The sequence below is a fragment of the Ipomoea nil genome, unplaced genomic scaffold (assembly GCF_001879475.1).
Source record: "Ipomoea nil cultivar Tokyo-kokei standard unplaced genomic scaffold, Asagao_1.1 scaffold1298, whole genome shotgun sequence".
NCBI classification, from domain to species: Eukaryota; Viridiplantae; Streptophyta; class Magnoliopsida; order Solanales; family Convolvulaceae; genus Ipomoea; species Ipomoea nil.
In genome coordinates, this window is record NW_017617726.1 from 29,120 (window position 1) to 49,138 (window position 20,019).

Consider the following 20,019-nt stretch of genomic DNA (forward strand, 5'->3'; position numbering starts at 1 on the left):
AGCCACGACAGTTCCAACTCAAAGTACTAATAAGGATGGGCGGGTCTGAGCTCCAGAACCCGCCATGAACAAGTTTTTTGAAATATCTGTCATTGCCACATCCTCACCAACCCTCTCCACGACTTCCTCACCATCCCTCCCCATGAGTCCCTCACTAGCCCCCTCCTCCCTACGCCTTTTTGGACCACACACCACCCCCTCCCCAACCGCCGGCTGCCCTTCCACCAAAACCCCCACCGTAGCCCCCCCATCCGGCACACATGGCCTACCCCCCTTCTCGGCCACCTCCTCCCTCTTCCCCCCAACAGGTACCAGCCACGAGCTGCCCACTGGCCTAGGGCCACGCGCTAACCCCGCCTTCATCTCTACCCCATACGGATACTGATCCAATGTGAGAGTCGAATTTCGTGCCTGTAAACGGAACTTGTATGAATGGCCAAGTAAGCCACAAAAGAAGCAAAAAGTGTGCAATCTTTCATACTTGAAAGTCAACCAACACCAAGACTTATCCCGTTTTGCAAATTTCATTCTCCGACGCAAAGGTTTAGCCACCGGAATACTAACACGGATCCGGTAAAATGCCTTCCACGGACGATCATCAAACCTCTCATCCCCCTTCAGAAAACCGCCCAAAAAATTACCAACCTGCTCCTGTATGACCATAGATGTATAGCCCATCGGGAGACCATAGACCTGGACCCACATATCAACTGTATCAAGCACCACATCGCTCGGCAGCATCCCATCCTCCACCGCCCGACACACCAAAGTATGGTTATCAAAAGACCACGGCCCCTCATCCATCACACGTTGCAAATCCGTCTGATGATAGAAAACAAACATGAAAAGATTCGATTGCAATTCTGAGACCTGCACACCACACACGGGCTGCCACACGGAAGCCAACACCTCTCGCATGAACTCAAGCTTCACCATCTTACGCGTCAGAAACCTACCAACAAGAACCCATGTACGGCCCTCCCCCCCCCCCCCCCCCCCAACGCCGGCGCAGCAACCTCACCCACCGGAACCAACACATCCTCCTCGTCGAGCAAAGAGATGCCCGCATATCCTTCCACCAACTCCTCCTCAACTGCCGCATGCGACTGCCCCTCCATGTATGACTCTTTATTCTAGTCTCTCTATAATTCCTAGTCTCCCTATGATTCCTCTTGTATATATTCCCAAGTCTATACAATTGTGATCCAAATTTATTCAATACAATCCATTCAGTTCTCATCTGGTATCAGTTAGCTAGGGTTCACAATAAATTGTATGAATTCGTGAAAGGTGATGATTCTGGACATTATGCCAATTCTTGCAATTCTATGAATAATATTATTGTCTAAAGTTTCTGCTGCCCACCACCAAGATTGCTTGCAAGATCGAGACGCACCTGTTTCCCCCACGATTCGTGTGACAACCCAAAATTTAATTTTATAAATTCGGTTTTAAGAAAATTCAAAATAGGCAATTTTCACTCCATAAAAACTTTTGCGATGAAATCGGTGTTGAATAAATTATTTTGAGCCGCTTTTAAATAAATTCGACACCAAAACTTGATTTGAAACCAATATCCTAAATTTCCGGGTACATTGCGTACCAAGTTTTGAACTGAGAAATCTATCTGAGTGAAACCGGCAGAATTATGAGAAGCCTTAATAAAGTGTTTATCTAAAAATCATTTTGGAAAATTCCTTTTTCAACCCCAAACTATTTTAATTAACAATTCTAGCATTTAATTCATAGAGCATGGTAGACCACAAGAATCCATCCATGTCTGATACTCTTTGCCTCAACCCATTTAGCAACGCCTCGGGGCTTAAGGTAAATCTCTTAAAGTCCCAAATTACCATATTGCCACCAACCAATCATTTTTGTTTCTCCTAGGGTTTTGAACCCATATAAAAGGAATAGTAGTATCATATTTTCTCCTAATTCCCATCTTTGGCTGCCAAACCATAGCACTGCTAGACCAGGGAGAAGTTCACAGTAAGTTATTCCATCTTCCTCCATTTCAACCTTAGCCTTCCATTTCTTATGAGTTTTTCTCCTTCTTTCTTTGAGAACTTAGTAGTAAGATTGTTGTGGTTTGTTGGAGATGTTTAGGAGGTGAATGAGGTTGTAGCTAGCTAAGGAAGAAGGTGGAATCCAATCTAGAAGAAGAAGAAAGTTTCAAAGGTATAACCCATGGACTCTCAAAGCTATTTTCAAGACTCTGTGAAGTCTTTTGTTGATGTAGAAATGAGTAGAAATGCTAGATATTTGAAGTGTTTGAACTATTAAGTGATTTATTGTTGGTTTATGATGTGTTTTTGATAGTTTGGATGAGTTAGAAATTGCCTGAGATGTTTTGCATATGAGAAGAAGACCTCTGGTGCACAGATAGTGTGCACCAGCAAGTCTAACGGCCCTAGCCAACGGCTCACCAGGGAGACTGTTGGCTAGCACCGTGGTTGACCGGCCCTAGGGGACGGCCCTAGGAGAGGGCCGTTGCCTAGAGCCGCGTTTTAGGCGGTTTGAGGCGGCGGGCCTAGTTGAGCCCCGCCCTAGCCCTGTTGAGTTTTCTTTGTGCAGTGGCCGGGCCCTTGTGGCTCAGCTGCATGTTGTTTCGGACGAGGTATCGCGGGCCCTTGTGGCTCGGTACCTCGGGGCCGTCTTGACGCACATTTTGGCTTTGATTTCGTTGAATTTGGAGAAGATTTGAGCCTTTTATGCTAGATTTTGTAGAGATAAATGTTGCGGAGGTTTTGTTGGAGTAGTTCACAGTGTATGAGATTAAGTGTTTCAGACTTTGAGTACTTATTTGCTGAGCATGTTATTATTCGATTGATAAATAGAGAAGCATGATCTTTAATAGTTGAGCTTAGTTAGCAAAACATGCCTAAAGTGTATACTATGAATTACTAAGTTTATTGCCATGAAGTGTGCAAGTTGCCTATCTTGAAAGTTAATTTGAAGTAAATGATTTCCCTTGAGTATTTTTGAGTTCCATTAGCATGTCACCTAATTGCTAAGTGTTTATAGAGAAGATTAGTCAAATTGTGAATTTCAAGCATGATTTATGAAATTGTTGAGTTTCACAGTGAATGGAAGTTAGAAGCCTGTTTTACAGTAAATGGCATCTTTGAGCATTCCATGTTTTAAAAGTGCATAAGTGGCCAACGCGAGCCTAAGTATTATTTCTAAAATCTCATATCCACTTTGGAGAGTCTTTATCTTGCAATTTGAGATCGAGTTGAGAAGTTATGTGCCTTTTTGCATAAGAAAATTGTTGCATGTTTTGAGTTGCATGAGTGATATCTATCTATATATATATCTATTGTGAGGAAAACAGTATTTTTGGAGGACCCGTTTGGACTATGTCCTTTCGGAGTAAAAGAGAAACCAACGGATATTGCGATCCGATATCATGTAACGCGACGTATTCCCATGTTACGAGGTTGGAAACTGCCCGCCAGGCTTGGAGTCCTGGTCAGGGGGTGTGCACACTAATAGTTCGATACCTGATTCCACAGAGTATGAGTATTGGAACCAAGAGATTGGTTCTCTGAGCGGGATGAGAGATTGGCCGGCTAGACGCCGTGCCCAATGGGTTCATTCATATTATATATGGTGAAGTCCTGCCTCGCCCACGAGTAAAGAGAAAGCGAGTCAAGAGACTCAAGAGAAAGAAAGCGAGTCATTGAGACTCAAAGAAAAGAAGAGCAAAGAAAGTCATTTATGACAACAAGAAACCTCCAAAGAAAAGTATTCTTTTTGAAAGAGTGTTATATATATATATATATATATATATATATATATATATATATATATATATATATATATATATATATATATATATATATATATATATATATATATATATATGTATGTATCTTGCACGAGATTGCATGAGTAGTAGCACGAGATTGCTTATATATATGTACCTTGCACGAGATTGCACGAGTAGTAGCACGAGATTGCTTATATATATGTATCTTGCACGAGATTGCATGAGTAGTAGCACGAGATTTCTTATATATATGTATCTTGCACAAGATTGCATGAGTAGTAGCACGAGATTGCTTATGTATATGTATCTTACACGAGGTTGCATGAGTAGTAGCACGGGTTTGCTTATTATATATGTCTTGCACTAGATTGCATGAGTAGTAGCATGAGTTTGCTTATGATATATGTATCTTGCACGAGGTTGCATGAGTAGTAGCATGAGTAGTAGCATGAGTTTGCTTATGATATATGTCTTGCTCTAGATTGCATGAGTAGTAGCATGAGTTTGCTTATGATATATGTCTTGCACGAGATTGCATGATTAGTAGCACGAGTTATTCATGAGTTATATGACTTGCACGAGATTGCATGATTAGTATATGATAGATTGAGCTTGCTTTATGAGTTGTATGAGAAAGCATGAGATTGTTGAGTACTTGAGGTGGCTTAGTTTTGTTGTAGGCATGCCTATTTATTATTTAGGCTGCAAGCATCTAGAAGCTAACGCCAAAGTATGAATGTGTTTTAAGTGGTTGAATCAAGAATGTGAAACTTCTGTTTTCCAAAGTATATACTGTATTACTTTACAGGGTTGAGTGTCGTTATACTTAGCTTCGTGCTAACGAGTTTTGTTTGCTACATGTTGTTTGTTAACCCCTTTCAGGTGGGCCCTATTCGTAGAAAGAGAGTACGAGTTAGACTAGTTTAGCTTAGATAGCTTGTAGTCTAAACTCTTATGTTAATTTGGGTTTGTAGTGGTTTCCCTTTTGTTTGGTGCTGGACACCGGGGTTTCATCCCCTAGTTATTCGGTTGTAGTTCTTTTGAGGTTGACTCTTTAGATCCCTTTTGTAGCATGTGCAGTCACCGTGGGCGGTGATTGTGGCGGTGACACCTCTCTTGGTTATCTAGTTGTTTTTATTCCGTTGCTTAAGTTTATCTTAATTTGGTTTTAGTTGTTAAGTAAGTTTAAGAAAAATGGGGTGTTACAATCCGATCCAAGATTAGAGGCAGCATCAACATGTTCGCAACATCACAAATGTTTTTGACAATATTGATTCAGACTCAATCACACAAATGCCGCAACGTGGTAGACATAGCTTTGATGATCCGTGTCAAATTTGTAAAGGTTTCGGTCACACCGGAACCAATTGTTTTTGGCGCTATGATGATCCATGTCAAATTTGTAAATGTTTTGTTCACACGGGAGCCAATTGTTATTGACGCTATGATGATCCGTGTCAAATTTGCAAATGTTTTGGTCACACGGGAGCCAATTGTTTTTGGCGCTATGATGATCTGTGTCAAATTTGTAAACGTTTCGGTCACACGGGAGCCAATTGTTTTCAGCGTTATTCAGGGGTTCCGGGTTCTCAGGTTAATTTGGTATTTCAGGATAGTTTGGGAACTAAAACCTCATCAAATTCTCATATTTGGGATCCTCATCTACAAGCAAATTTCGTATATCAGAATACCGAGTCACATCCTAATAATTCACAGACATGGATTCTTGATACAGGGGCTACCAATCATGTGACTCCGGATATTGCAACCCTATCTACATCGGAGGAATACACGGGCAATGACACATTGCATGTGGGTGATGGTAATACACTCTCTATTAGTCGTGTAGGTCATGCTTCTTTTAATACCCTGTCTCGTTCCTTCCAATTGTCTAATATTCTTCATGTTCCCAGTGTCTCTACTTCTTTATTATCTGTTAAGAAATTTGCAATAGATAATAGAGTGTTTTTTGAGTTTCACACCATCCTTTTTTCTTGTGAAAGATATCAACACCAAGGAAATTCTACTTAAAGGCAATAGTCATGGGGGTCTCTACAAGCTCCCAATTGCAACTCCATCCCCTTCAGTTTTCCTTACAGCTCGTACTTCTCCGTCAGTGTGGCATGATCGCTTAGGACATCCACATCATCGTGTTTTACTTCGTATTCTCCAGTCGTGTCCGGTTAGTGGGTCAAATAATTCCATTCGATGAAATTCTAGTTTGTGTAATGCGTGTCAAATGGGTAAATCCTCTCGATTCCCATTGGCACGTATTGAGTCCTCCAGTTCTAGTGTCCTTGATTTAATATACACAGATTTTTGGGGGCCAGTTCCCCTTTTATCAACTGATGGCTATCGTTATTTCATTATTTTTGTGGATGATTATACTCGCTACACTTGGTATTTTCCCATGAAATTAAAATCTGATCTGTATGCTATCTTTGATAAGTTTCGTACTATGGTTGAATGATTTTTTAACACAAAAATTAAATCCGTTTAGTCTGATCTAGGAGCTGAATACAAAAAATTGCATCATTCCTTTACTTAGTTAGGTATATTTCATAGAAAATCCTGTGCCTACACTCATGAACAAAATGGTCGTGTCGAACGGAAACATAGACACATAGTTGAAACAGGTCTGAAACTTCTTTTCTTAGGGTCTTTGGGTGTTTGTGTTATCCATATATCAGGCCATATAATCGTCATAAATTCTCGTTCTGGTCCTCTCCCTGTGATTTGCTAGGTTATCCTTAGTCATTTCGGGGGTATAGATGCATGGACTTACAGACTAACACGATTTATGTGTGCAGGCATGTAAGGTTTGATGACACAGTTTATCCTTTTGCTATTAAAAATACTATGCAACCATCTCTAGCTCTGCAGACTTACCCATGGGCAGAGTCGGTTTTTCATCCCACTGCGAGTTCACCGCCACTTGGTCCTGCCGCCGCCCCACCCAGTCCCGCTGATAGTGATTCAGACTCCTCTCTACCACCACCTACTGCCGCCGCCGGTCCATCTGCCTCGCCGAACCGAGAGCTGCCTGCCGAGGCGGTCCAGCCCGTCAAACGCCCACGTGGGCGTCCTCGCGGTAAAACGATCAGATCCACAGTTCGGACCCATGAGATGCACACTCGGAGTCGGTCTCAAGCTCCACTTTTTATCTTGACGGCTCAGGTTTGTCCTTCGGATCCCACTTGTTACACATAGGCTGTTAAAATCTCAGAATGGCGAGAGGCTATGGATCAAGAATTTAATGCCCTACTACAAAATCAGCCTTGGCAACTCATGCCATATCAGCCAGGCATGAACATTATTGGGTGTAAATGGGGTTTTCATACGAAACGAAAAGCTGATGGTTCCATTGAGAGGCATAAGCCGAGACTTGTAGCAAAAGAGTTTAATCAAGTGCCAGGTCAGAACTTCTTCGATACTCTTAGTCCAGTGGTTAAACCAACCACAGTCAGGTCACTACTTTCTCTTGCTTTATCATCTGGGTGGACCATTAAGCAATTGGATGTTCATAATGCTTTCTTGAACGGTAATCTCTCTGAAACTGTGTATATGAAGCAATCGCCTGGATATATTGATGCTTCCTGTCCAAATCATGCATGTCTGCTAAAAAGGTCTCTTTATGGATTAAAACAAGCTCCCCGAGCTTGGTTTAATCGTTTGCACACCTTTTTACTATCTATTGGTTTTCAGGCATCCAAAACGGATGTGTCCCTTTTTTACTATTCGCAGGGATCTGAGTGTGTATATCTACTTGTTTATGTGGATGATATTCTTATGATGGGAAGTGACACGAATCTAGTTCTTCAACTAGTTTCGAAACTCTCTGCTACATTTAAAAACAGGGATCTTGGTGAACCAGGTTTTTTTCTTGGAATTGAGGCAGTTAAATACAATGATGGGTTTTTACTTTCCCAAAAGAGATACATGCATGATATTTTAAAACGTGCTGGAATGACAGACTGCAAGTCCTTGTCCAGCCCCATTCCCACGGTCAAATCTATTTCCATTGACGCAACTCCACATGATGATCCTACAAAATACATGAGTTTAGCAGGTGCACTACAGTATCTAACTATCACTCGTCCGGATATGTCCTTTGCAGTCAATCAGTTATGTCAACACATGTATGCACCTACAGTTACTCACTGGGAGCAACTAAAGAGAGTATTACGGTATGTTAAAGGAACTATTAATTTCGGCCTACGAGTCAGGAAGTCGTCTTCAAGAGAAATTCATGCCTTCTCTAATTTTGACTGGGCTGGCTGTCCGGAGTATAGAAAATCCACAAGTGGCTTTGCTATTTTTCTTGGATCTAATCTTGTATCATGGGTCTGCAAGAAACAAAGGGTCGCTGCTAGATCTTCTACTGAGGCTAAATATAAAGCTCTAGTAGATGTTTGTGCTGAAGTAATTTGGATCATGTCTCTTCTGCGTGAAATCCGTATAATAGGGATTTCGATTCCCAAGTTATGGTGTGATAATCTTGGAGCTACATATATGTGTGCCAATCCCATCTTCCACGCTCGCACCAAACATGTAGAGATAAACTATCACTTTGTACGAGATAAAGTTGCTACTAGAGAGATTCAAGTAAATTTCATCTCAACAAAAGATCAACTTGCAGATATATTCACCAAAGCATTGCCTGCTCCTAGGTTTTCTTTTCTCAGAGACAAGTTACAAGTTACAAGTATACCATGTGCTTGAGGGGGAGTATTAGGACTAGTACTAGGATTCTTGTATTTGAGTCATAGTATGACTCCCTATTCTAGTCTCCCTATGATTCCTTGTCTCCCTATGATTCATCTTGTATATATTCCTATGTCTGTACAATTGTAATCCAAGTTTATTCAATACAATCCATTCCGTTCTCATCAGTAGAATATTAGATACAAATAATAATAATAATAATAATAATAATAATAATAATAATAATAATAATAATAATAATAATAATAATAATAATAATAATAATAATATTTTTATGTACTCATAAATCTCATTGTCACGAATTAACAATTGCAAACAATATAATAAATAATGATGTTAAGTAAATGATAAAGACAAAACCTAAGTAATTAATATCCATTAAACAATATAATACTAGTATTTGTCTCGTGCAATATGTTATAAAAATATACCCTATATGAGGTTTATTTATATATAAAAATTTTGTTATTTAATAATTATGTGTGAATTTCTATGATAAAATTATGAACATAAATATATTTACAATTAAAATAAGAATTGATATTCAAGGTGTGTGTTTACTACAAATCTTAAACTCTAGAAATCTCAAAGGTCTAAAAATTTTGATCCGCGGTGACTCTGAAAATTGTAATTCAATTACTATTGTAGTTTACTAAGTTCTTAAAAATTTGTAATATTAAATACTGAAGCCTTACGTACGAGGAATTGAAGCATGACGAGACTAAGGAGAAAAGAGCTGGGAATCTCATGCATGCTAAACACGGAGGTGGGCGTGGTTCTGGCCGTGCTCCGGCGATCCTCCGACGGGAACCACTACTTCGCGACGGAGGAATGCTACGACACCCCGATCTCCCAGTCCCTGAAATCCCTCCGAGCCCTCATCTTCAATCCCCAGCAAGAATGGCGCTACCTCGACCCCTCGCTCTACCTCTTGCCGTTTCTTGATGTCATCCAGCACGGCGAGATCCCCGCCGCCGCCACCGGCCTGGCGCTCTCCTCCATCTTCAAGATCCTCAAGCTCCAAATCTTTGACCACAAAACCCCCGGCGCCAGGGAGGCCATAAACGCCTCCGTCGCCGCCATCACCAGCTGCCGCCTCGAAAAGACCGACCCCACCTCCGAAGACGCTGTTATGATGAAGATATTGCAGGTGTTGACGGCGATCATGGCACACCCGGCGTCGATTTGGCTGACGGACCAGGCGGTGTGCACGGTGGTGAACTCGTGCTTCCAGGTGGTGCAGCAATCGGCGAACCGCGGCGATTTGCTGCAACGCAGCGCGAGATTCACAATGCACGAGCTGGTCCACATAGTGTACTCGCGGCTGCCGGAGGTGGAGGTGACGGACTGGGAGAATTCGGAGTCGGACACGGAGGACAGCGGGCTGGACGATTCCGGCTACGGGATCCGGGCGGCGGTTGACATCTTCCATTTCCTGTGCTCGTTGTTGAACGTGGTGGAAGTGGTGGAATCCGAGGGGGTGACGTACCAAACCGCCGATGAGAGCATTCAGCTTTTCTCCCTGGTTTTGATCAACTCCGCCATCGAGTTGAGCGGCGACAGCATCGGCATGCACCCCAAGCTGTTGAGGATGATCCAGGACGACCTCTTCCACCACCTCATTCACTACGGCTCCTGCTCCAGGCCCCTCGTTTTATCCATGATTTGCAGCACTGTCTTGAACATCTATCACTTCCTTCGCAGGTCGGTTCGGCTTCAACTGGAAGCGTTCTTCTCATTTGTGTTATTCAAAGTGGCGGGTGCAACCAACACACTGGCACAGCAAGAAGTGGCGGTGGAAGGGCTGATAAACTTCTGCCGGCAGCCCACATTCGTGGTGGAAGCCTACGTGAACTACGACTGCGATCCCAGTTTCCGGAGTATTTTTGAGGACGCAGGAAAGCTGCTGTGCAGGCACGCATACCCTTCAGGTGGATCTCTCACCAGTTTGCAGCTCCAATCCTTCGAAGGCCTATCAACCATCATCCACAAGGTCGCAGAGAACATCGACAGGGAAGGCGACACCATCCCTTCCGGCCCCTATCCCGTCGAGATTTCTGAGTACAGACCTTTCTGGGAGGAGAGGGTGAGAGAGGATAATGAAGATTTGGATTCTTGGATTGATTTTGTTAGGGTGAGGAAGGCACAGAAAAGGAAGATCTTGATTGCTGGTGACCATTTCAATCGGGACGAGAAGAAGGGGATGGAGTATTTGAAACACTCAGGTTTGGTCTCAACATCTGATCCCAAAGCTTATGCTATGTTCTTTAGATACACACCAAAGCTGGACAAAACCGCCATTGGAGATTACCTTGGAGATCCTGATGATTTCCACCTTAAAGTCCTCAAAGAGTTCACTGACACGTTTGAGTACACTGGAATGGTACTGGACAATGCTCTCAGAACTTACCTGGAATCTTTCAGGCTGCCCGGAGAATCCCAGAAGATTCAGAGGGTTCTTGAAGCATTTGCTGAGAGATTCTACGAGCAACAATCCTCGGAAATATTTTACAGTAAAGATGCGGTTTTTATCCTGTGTTATTCTGTCATCATGCTCAACACTGATCAGCATAATCCCCAGGTGAAGAAGAAGATGACAGAAGATGAGTTCATTAGAAATAACAGAGCAATCAATGCCGGTCAAGATCTCCCCAGGGAGTACCTCTCTGAGCTTTTCCAGTCCATTTCTGCCAATGCAATCCTCTTCGATTCTGCTGCAGCTCCTCAAGAAATGAACCCGAATCAATGGATCCAGCTAATCAACCGATCCAAGCGTATGAATCCCTACATAATGTGCGATTTCGATCGCCGTCTGGGCAGGGATCTGTTCGCTTCCATTGCAGGCCCCTCAGTTGCTACCTTGGCAGCCATTTTCGAACAGGCGGATGAAGAAGAAGTCCTCCATGAATGCATAGAAGCACTGTTCTCCATTGCCAGAATATGTCAGTATGGCCTAGACGACACCCTCGATGAGCTCGTCTGTACTTTCTGCAAATTCACCACGCTCGGGCCTACGGCTCGGCGACGGGGGAAGTTGGAGAGCGGCCGGAACTTGTTGCCACGGGCTCGCCGGAATTCGATGGTGGCTCGCCGGAAGTTGCCGTCGTGGGGTGGTCGCCGGAATCCGATGGAGGGTGGTGGCTCGCCGGAGCTTTGGGGGAGAGGGGTGTGATGTTGGGATGGTAAAAGTGTAGAATGAGAGGGGAGAAGGGGTTTGTATAGAAGAGGGGGAGATAGGAAGAGGGGGAATTTTGAAATTCAGAATGCAAAAAAGGAGGGGGGGGGGGGGGAAAGATGAAAAGAGGGATGTGATTGGTTGACTTGGAGAAGATGACCAAGACCTAAGAGGACTCTACTGTGTATGTGTCCTAACAGATGAAGGAGTCATATTTCGGAGGGAATTTTTTCATCATTATCGCGAGAAGTACACTGGGACGGCAACTATAACGCGGGGACGCGGGCGTCTCGGGGTCGGCATTTTTGGAGGTCGGCCAGAGCGTTTACTCTCCTTCACTGACGATTACTCGCAGCTCGGAGAGTGGGGGACTGATGACGGATATATTAGGAATCGACCCGCACCGACCCGGGGGCGCGAACAAGAACGGGTCCCGGGGCGGCGCCACGTACCCGCCCCGGGCGGGGCCTCGCCACGTGGCCCCCGCACGGGCCACGTCGGAGGCCGGGCCGGCCTCTCCAGGAGGCCGGGCCGACCTCCAAATGGGCTCGGCCCGAGCCCATGCCGGGCTCGGCCTGGCCCCACAGCACGGCCCGGTCGCGAGACCGGGCGCGGTCAACTCGGATCTAACCACCCCCGCTTTAGGGGGTGGCGGTTAGGGGCGGGGGTTGTATAAAAACCCCCCACCTTGTCCAGTTAGGACACGATCTACTTTACAGACACACTTTGTACTGAAGAATCATTGTAATAGCTAATTCCACAGCATTTAATACAAGCTACGGTCTCACGGCCTTCGTTATATCGCTCGTATCATTTATTTATTATTTATATTCTCATTCGGGTTAGTTAAGTCGGATCCCCGGGTTAATTAATTCCATCACTATGTACTAAATTTTTAAGATTAACCTAATTAGTATAATCTCAATTGAAGTTTATTTGTGAGTTTTTAGATGGATTGGATGGGGCAAGAGATGAAAATGAATTATGGTTAATTTGAATTTTTATACACCATGTAATAAATAAATAAATAAATTTTATCTCATCTGATCTTATCTTATCTTATCTTATCTTATAACTATATATAACCATATGGTTTGGTGAGTAATTATTGTTACAATAATTGCTCACCAAATTATATGACTATATTATAGTTAAGAAGATATAACCATATAGTTTGGTGAGCAATTATTGTTACAATAATTGCTCACCAAACCATATGGCTATATTATAGTTATGAAGATATGTGGAGTGTTCTTTGTCGGGAAGGATGAATGACGAAAAACTTGAGGAGTTTTTTTTAGGAGCTTCAAAATAGCTATATTAAGATTCATGCACTCAAAATTGAATTGAAAGTCATGTTGTTTTATCTGAAATATTTTGCAAACCTGATGGCCTAAATAATTCCATTTAATAATGTATGTGGGGTGTTCTTTGTCATATTAATAAAATTTAGAGTACATCCAACTAAAAGTAGTATTTACTACTTAATGCCATGTCAACTATAATAAGTATTTTAGATAATTTTTTTTTTAAAAAAGTATAAATTAAATATTAATTTTAATAGCAACTATAATGAACTTCTCATATAATTTTGTATCGATACATTTTGAATTACTTATTTAAATATAAATATTATTGGACATTAAATTCAGGGCCGGTTTTGAGCATGTCTAACATGTACGACCGCATAGGGTCCCTAATTTTTAGAGGCCCCATATTTAATATAAGGGAATCGATGAATTAATATATATATATATATATATATATATATATATATATATATATATATATATATATATATATATATTAATTCCTTGATTCCCTTCCCTACTTTTGGCATTCCTAATTCCTAAATCTCAATTGACAAGTACCATTGGTAATTAAGAATGACAATTCTCAATTCAAAATCTCAAATAACAATTATGCATCTTTGACTGAGACCCCCTGCTAATTAAAAATTAACATTATTTTTATTTTTTAATTCAATTCCTAAATCTCAATTAGCAGCTCTTAAGAGCAGTGTGGTGATATTGATGGAAATGAATTGTATATTGAGCTAAAATTGCTTAGAGAGATTTTATCGAAAGGAAAGATAGCGGAAATGAGTATATTGAAGTCATTGAGACAGATGAGTTGTTTTCCAAATGCTACTATTGCATATTGAATATTATTGACTATCTAATTTACTGTTGCCTCTGCAGAAAAGAGTTTTTGAAAGTTAAAATTGTTGAAATGTTAAGGAATAAGGGTCAAATAGGCCATTGAACTGCACACAATAATGCAATTAGGCCACTGAACAAAAAAAAAAACAACAATTAGGCCACTAAACTAAGCAATTTCATTCAATTATTCTAATTTACAGGTTTTGTAGGTTACTAACAGGTCACCCAAACAATTTAAAATATTTTTTAAAAAATTATTATTTAAAAATAATTAAAAAAAAAACTCGTCTCTACCGGAGACGAAGAACCCATGGCCGGAGACGAAGAGTTTCTTCGTCTCCGGCCATGGAGACGAAGAGTTTCTTCGTCTCCGGCCATGGAGACGAAGAAACTTTCTTCGTCCATGGCCGGAGACAAGAAACTCGTCTCTGGCGGAGATGGTTAATGTTTTTTTTTTTAATTTTAATTTATTATTTTTAAATAATAATTTTTTAAAAAATATTTTAAATTATTTGGGTGACCTGTTAGTAACCTACAAAATCTGTAAATTAGAATAATTGAATGAAATTGCTTAGTTTAGTGGCCTAATTGTTGTTTTTTTTAGTTCAGTGGCCTAATTGCATTATTGTGTGCAGTTCGATGGCCTATTTGACCCTTATTCCAAATGTTAATTACAATCAGGTGTGTTGTAAGAGAAACTCAATGGAATAGCTTTGATCTCCATTGGAAATGGGTTTTTGGAAGAAGTTGATATCAAAAGTTTGATAAATGATTTTGCGTCTAAATATGCACGACGCATGTCACTTTTTAAATGAAATTTTATATGTATTTTTTATACAATATTTATATTTTGATACAATTTTTTAAACAACTATTATTTATATATACAAATTACTTTAAAAAAGGGTCTCAAATTAAGATATTGTCCAGAGTCTAATTTTTATTGGAACGACCTAATTTAAATGAATTGCACAATGATTGTGTAGAACTAGTAATAATATATGCGGGGTGTTCTTTGTCGGAAAGGATGAATGACGAAAAGCTTGATGTTGTTTTATGTGCAATAATTTATTTGCAAACACATGATCCTTCAATTTTTATTATATTTTTTAAAAATTAAATGACTTAAAATAATATATCCAGTTTTATTGTAGCCCTCCAAATGCCAACTGGCTCATGTTTTTTTGTTTTTTGTTTTTTTAATAAATCCAAATTAACAATGAATATTTTACATTCTTAAATAGAGTTCATACTCTACTAACTTAAATTATATATTGTTCTTGTCTCACTTTGAGTGACTAGGCACTCTTTGTTTATCTCCTTCATTGTTTACACCTTTGATTATGATTCATGTTAAACCTATGATTTATGTTGTGATCATAGGATAATAAATATCAAAATATTAATTATTTTTTATTTGGAAAAAATAAAATTACAATTATTGAATTGTTTAATTACCAGAGTCAAAGCTTTAGGTAAGAAAAAAATGCAAATTATATTATTGCTTTCATATAAATCCCAAAACGCATAGGGAAATAATTATTTATGAAGCGAATCTTGACGCTTGTTACTAAGTTGTCTAAGTGTTCAACGTTCCAACATTATTTTATTCGACATGATTTTTCTTGGGCCATTTCTCTTTGTTTAGTTTAGTTTAGTTTTGTTTTTTTTTTTTTTTGTTTTCTTTTTTTATTTTAAAATAAATTGATGACGGGATTTGAATTAGACTCCTGCCGAGTAAATTTTTATGTGGACCATGGTTCATGTAATTGTGTGTGAATCATTGTTATAATAATAATATTATTATAATTAATTAAATCAAGTCAAATAATGCACTAAATAAACATGGGTGTGTGGTGTCTCATGTATGATTAGTTAATGTGAGGAGTGGCCTAGATTATAGCAGTACATGTAGCATTAGTTCCCTAATTATTAGCTTTCCTTTAGTATAAATATGTGAATTTTGTTCATTTGTTAATCATCCAAGTAATAAACATTATCTGTTTATTCATCTCTCTCTCTCTCTCTTCTCAAATATTATATATATATATATATATTATATTTAATATATATTATATTAAATATATTATATTTAATATATCTAACATTTGGTATCAGAGCCAGTCAACTCTTCAACCCCGAGATATTTCCCGTAGTGAAATATGGCTGCAAATTTCAATATTGTATGGTCGGGTCCCAATTACAATTATTGGCAAATTATGATGTCCACACATTTGAAAGCTCAAAATCTTTGGAGCTTTGTTGATCCCGGTCTACCCGAAGGAGCTGATGCAGCCGCTACAAGGTGAGATCAATTGGCCTTGGGACAGATTCACCAAGGTGTTCATTACTCCATTTTTGGGCAATTAGCTCGTGCTCAAACAGCAAGGCAAGCTTGGGACATCTTAAAGGTGTCAAACAAAGGAGTCGATCGGGCACAGATGTCTAAGTTGCAGTCGTTGAGAATGTTGTACGATAATTATGAGACGACTTCTACAGAAACAGTAGATAGGTATTTCACTCGTCTTATTGATATGGTGAATAAGATGAGGTTATACGGAGATACGATTGAAGATGGTGCAGTGGTTGAAAAATTTCTTCGAACTATGCCGACGAAGTATGACCATGTATGTGGTGGCTTCGATCATAGAGTCACACAAAACTGAGCTCTTATCAATTGCAGAGCTTAAAGGTATGGTAGAAAGTCATATTGACAGAATTGCGTCAAAATCGGAACCACTAGCTGAAGGAGCTTTGAAGAGTCAAGTCACTCTTAATGTGACTGGCACTAATCAAAGAGGTGGAGGATCTGGTAGAGGTCGTGGAAGAGGAAGAGGAGGTTCTAGTGGAAGAGGTCGTGGTAACTTCAACCAAGGAGGAGGACGTGGTAACTCCAACCAAGGAGGAGGACGTGGTAACTCCAACCAAGGAAGAGGTGGAGGTAATACCAAACAAGTTAAATTTCCATTTCATTGCTACAATTATGGCAAGTATGAACACAAGATTGCAGACTGCTGGTATAATGAGGACAATTGTGGAAATCAAGCAAACATTGCTAAAAACACTACTGAAAATTCTGGTGAGAGTTCTAAAACCTTACTTTTGGCCATCGATAGTTTTTCTACAGATAAGAACATATGGTTTTTAGATACAGGGTGTAGTAACCATATGTGTGGGAAGAAAGAATTGTTTTCTGATCTGGATGAATCAGTTCAGTCTGAAGTGACATTTGGAAATAAGTCAAAGGTGCCAATTTTGAGAAAAGGTAAAATCTCTATTCAGTTGAAGGATGGTACTCACAATTTTATATCCGATGTGTTCTATGTTCCTGAACTACATCAAAACTTGTTGAGTATGGGACAATTGTCAGAAAAAGGATATAAGATAAATATTACTCAGGGGTGTTGTACCATTGCAGATGCTAATGGAGTCTTGATTGCAAAGGTAAATATGTCCCAAAATCGACTATTTCCTTTGAAAATTAAGCATACTCTCCTCGCTTGATTTAATTATGAAGTTTGTGATGATAATTGGTTATGGCATATGCGGTTTGGACATTTTCATTTCTCTGGGTTAAAGTATCCTACGAGAAAGGAACTTGTTTCTGATTTACCTGTTGTGAATGTCCCTGATCGTAACTGTGAGATTTGTGTGATTGGGAAGAAGCATAGAGATCCCTTCCCCGTGGGCAAGTCAAGGAGAGCCACAAAACAGTTGGAGATTGTTCACTCAGACCTGTGTTCGTTGGAGGTTCCCTCACATGGAGGTTGTAAGTACTTTATTACTTTCATTGATGATTTCAGTAGGAAAACATGGGTTTACTTTCTGGGGGGTGAATAGACTTTTAAACCATTTTCGCGAATACAACAATTGTTGAGGCGATAGAGATATCAAGACTCTTAACTAGATTGTTAGAGTCTTGTACGCAGCGGAATAAATAAATACGAGTTGTGTGATTGTGTCAAGTATATCCACGTGATAAGAAGTAATTAAATAAAGCAGTAAATGACACAAGGCAATTTATAGTGGTTCAGAGGTGATGTAATCCCCCTACTCCACTTGCTCTTATCGTCCAAGAGCAATTCACTATATCCACCACTTCTTGGTTCCTAGATACAATGAATTTCTGTGATCTAGTGCTTTGATCACTAAGCCCACACTAATCATGCCCAGTGCCTCCAACACTGCTGCTTCGGATTTCACAGCTCCGTGCTACTTTCCAGGATTTCACAGCTCCGTGCTACTTTCCCCCCGTCTTCCACGATCCGGTCGACGTATCCCGTGATCTGGTGCTTTGACACCAAGCCCATAACAATCACGCCCAGTGCCTCCGATACTGCTGCTTCGGATCTCACAGCTCCGTGTGACAATCCAGGATTTCACAACTCCGTGCTACTTTCCCCCTGTCTTCGACGTATCCCGTGATCTAGTGCTTTGATCACAAAGCCCGCACTAATCACGTCCAATGTCTCCGACACTGCTGTTTCACTTGTTTGTAGAAAAACAAGTTTCACTGGCTTCCAACTTTGAGACTTCTTGAATGGATCTTCAATATGCAACAAGTCTCTCAATGATGAAGATTTTAAACACTCTTGAATATTTTCTCTTTGAGCTCTGAGTGTTTTTCTCACTTTTGAGTATAGCATTTGTTCGTATGTACTGCTTGTTGCTTGTGTTGGAAGTGCTTTGATTTGCTTCTTTCTTCATCCTTTTATAGCTGTTTTGAGAAGTTGTCCGTTGGAAAAAGACAATCTCGAATTTGAATTCCAGATCTCAAATTTGAATTCCAAATCTCAGATTTGAATTCTTGTAGCCTTTGCAGAGGATCTGTAGCTTCTTCAGAAGATCTTATTAAAAATAATATCTCTGACATTTTGAGATATTTCAGCCGTTGCTTAGCTCTTTGTCCATGTGAAGAGACTCTTAAAATATTTCTGATGCAGATCGTGTCTTCACGTGAATGTGCTCTTTAAAATAATTCTGATGTAGATCATGCCTTCTGGGACTACTGATGAAGTTGTTGCTCAGTTGATGAAGTTGTTGCTCAGCTCTTACTATATATAGCCTGATGTTGCAAACTGCATCTCTTAGTATCAACTGCATTTCGCTCCTACTTCTCTTTCTCTCAAACTGGCATCTCATAGTATCAACTGAATCTTGTTTCATTTGCACACCGAATTCCTAAATTCCTAATTCAAAATGTACAATGACCAGGTAAACAAGATTTCCCTTTTCATAAAACAGAAAAAAAGACAGTCCCCCTCTTACCGTGCTCATTTTTTTACGACTATGTATTTGTATATTTTGTATCTAATCTATATGAAAACTCTTTTCCTTTGACTATTCTTTTATTTATTTATTAATTTGACTATTCTTTTATTTATTTATTAACTATATATTTATATTTCAATTTCTTATATGTAACATACTATGTTTCTTTATTAACTATTATTTATATTTCAATTTCTTATATGTAACATTATATGGTACATGAGACCAAAAAGACGAAATGATAAGAAAAAGTGTATATGCAAAAATTGTATATATAGAAGGAGAATGGAAAACAAGACAGGAATTCTCTACAATTACACTGTGGAACAATTGAAGGGATGTGGCGCAGCTTGGTAGCGCGTTTGTTTTGGGTACAAAATGTCACGGGTTCGAATCCTGTCATCCCTACCTATTACTGCTCAAAGGAGCAGTAACTGGGGATTAATTGAGATCGCTTCAAATTGGGCATAATCTATCATTTTTATGATAGTATTCTTCTAGTACTAGTTTCAAAATATTAGGATTATTAAAAGAATCTTTTTCTTTAAAGTCTTATCTATTCTATTATGATAAGAAAGCGCTCTTAGTTCAGTTCGGTAGAACATGGGTTGTTGCAAACTACATCTCTTGCATTTCGCTCCTATTTCTCTTTCTCTTACTAGATGTTGCAAACTGCATCTCTTTAGTATTAACCTTCTCTCTTCTCTTGAATTGATTTCGATTCATCCTACTTCATCTCCTTCTTAGTTTCGAATTACTTGATTTAGTTCATCTTCCTTCTCTCTTCTCTTGAATTGATTTCGATTCATCCTACTTCATCTCCTTCTTAGTTTCGAATTACTTGATTTAGTTCATTGATTTCGCTCCTACTTCATCTCCTTCAGACCTTGCGATTTATACATCAAGCTTTC

At 39.8% G+C, this 20,019-nt stretch overlaps 1 protein-coding gene and 1 non-coding gene across 2 annotated transcripts; both read left to right on the forward strand.

Moving 5' to 3' along the window:
• The first annotated feature begins 9,212 nt into the window (after window positions 1-9,212).
• LOC109184953 (ARF guanine-nucleotide exchange factor GNL2-like) lies at window positions 9,213-14,652 on the forward strand. The gene is made up of 2 exons (XM_019334948.1): window positions 9,213-11,503; window positions 14,598-14,652. Exons 1-2 carry the CDS (start codon window positions 9,213-9,215, stop codon window positions 14,650-14,652), a joined length of 2,346 nt encoding a protein of 781 aa, XP_019190493.1.
• A 4,790-nt stretch (window positions 14,653-19,442) lies between these two features.
• TRNAP-UGG lies at window positions 19,443-19,516 on the forward strand. Its single transcript has one exon. It is a non-coding gene; the product is annotated as a tRNA-Pro (tRNA).
• Window positions 19,517-20,019: the final 503 nt, after the last annotated feature.

Coding starts and splice junctions, on each gene's coding strand:
- LOC109184953 (XM_019334948.1), top strand. CDS start 9,213: ATGACGAGACTAAGGAGAAAAGAGCTGGGAATCTCATGCATGCTAAAC. Junction 11,504..14,597: donor ACTTTCTGCAAATTCACCAC/GCTCGGGCCTAC, acceptor TGATATCAAAAG/TTTGATAAATGATTTTGCGT.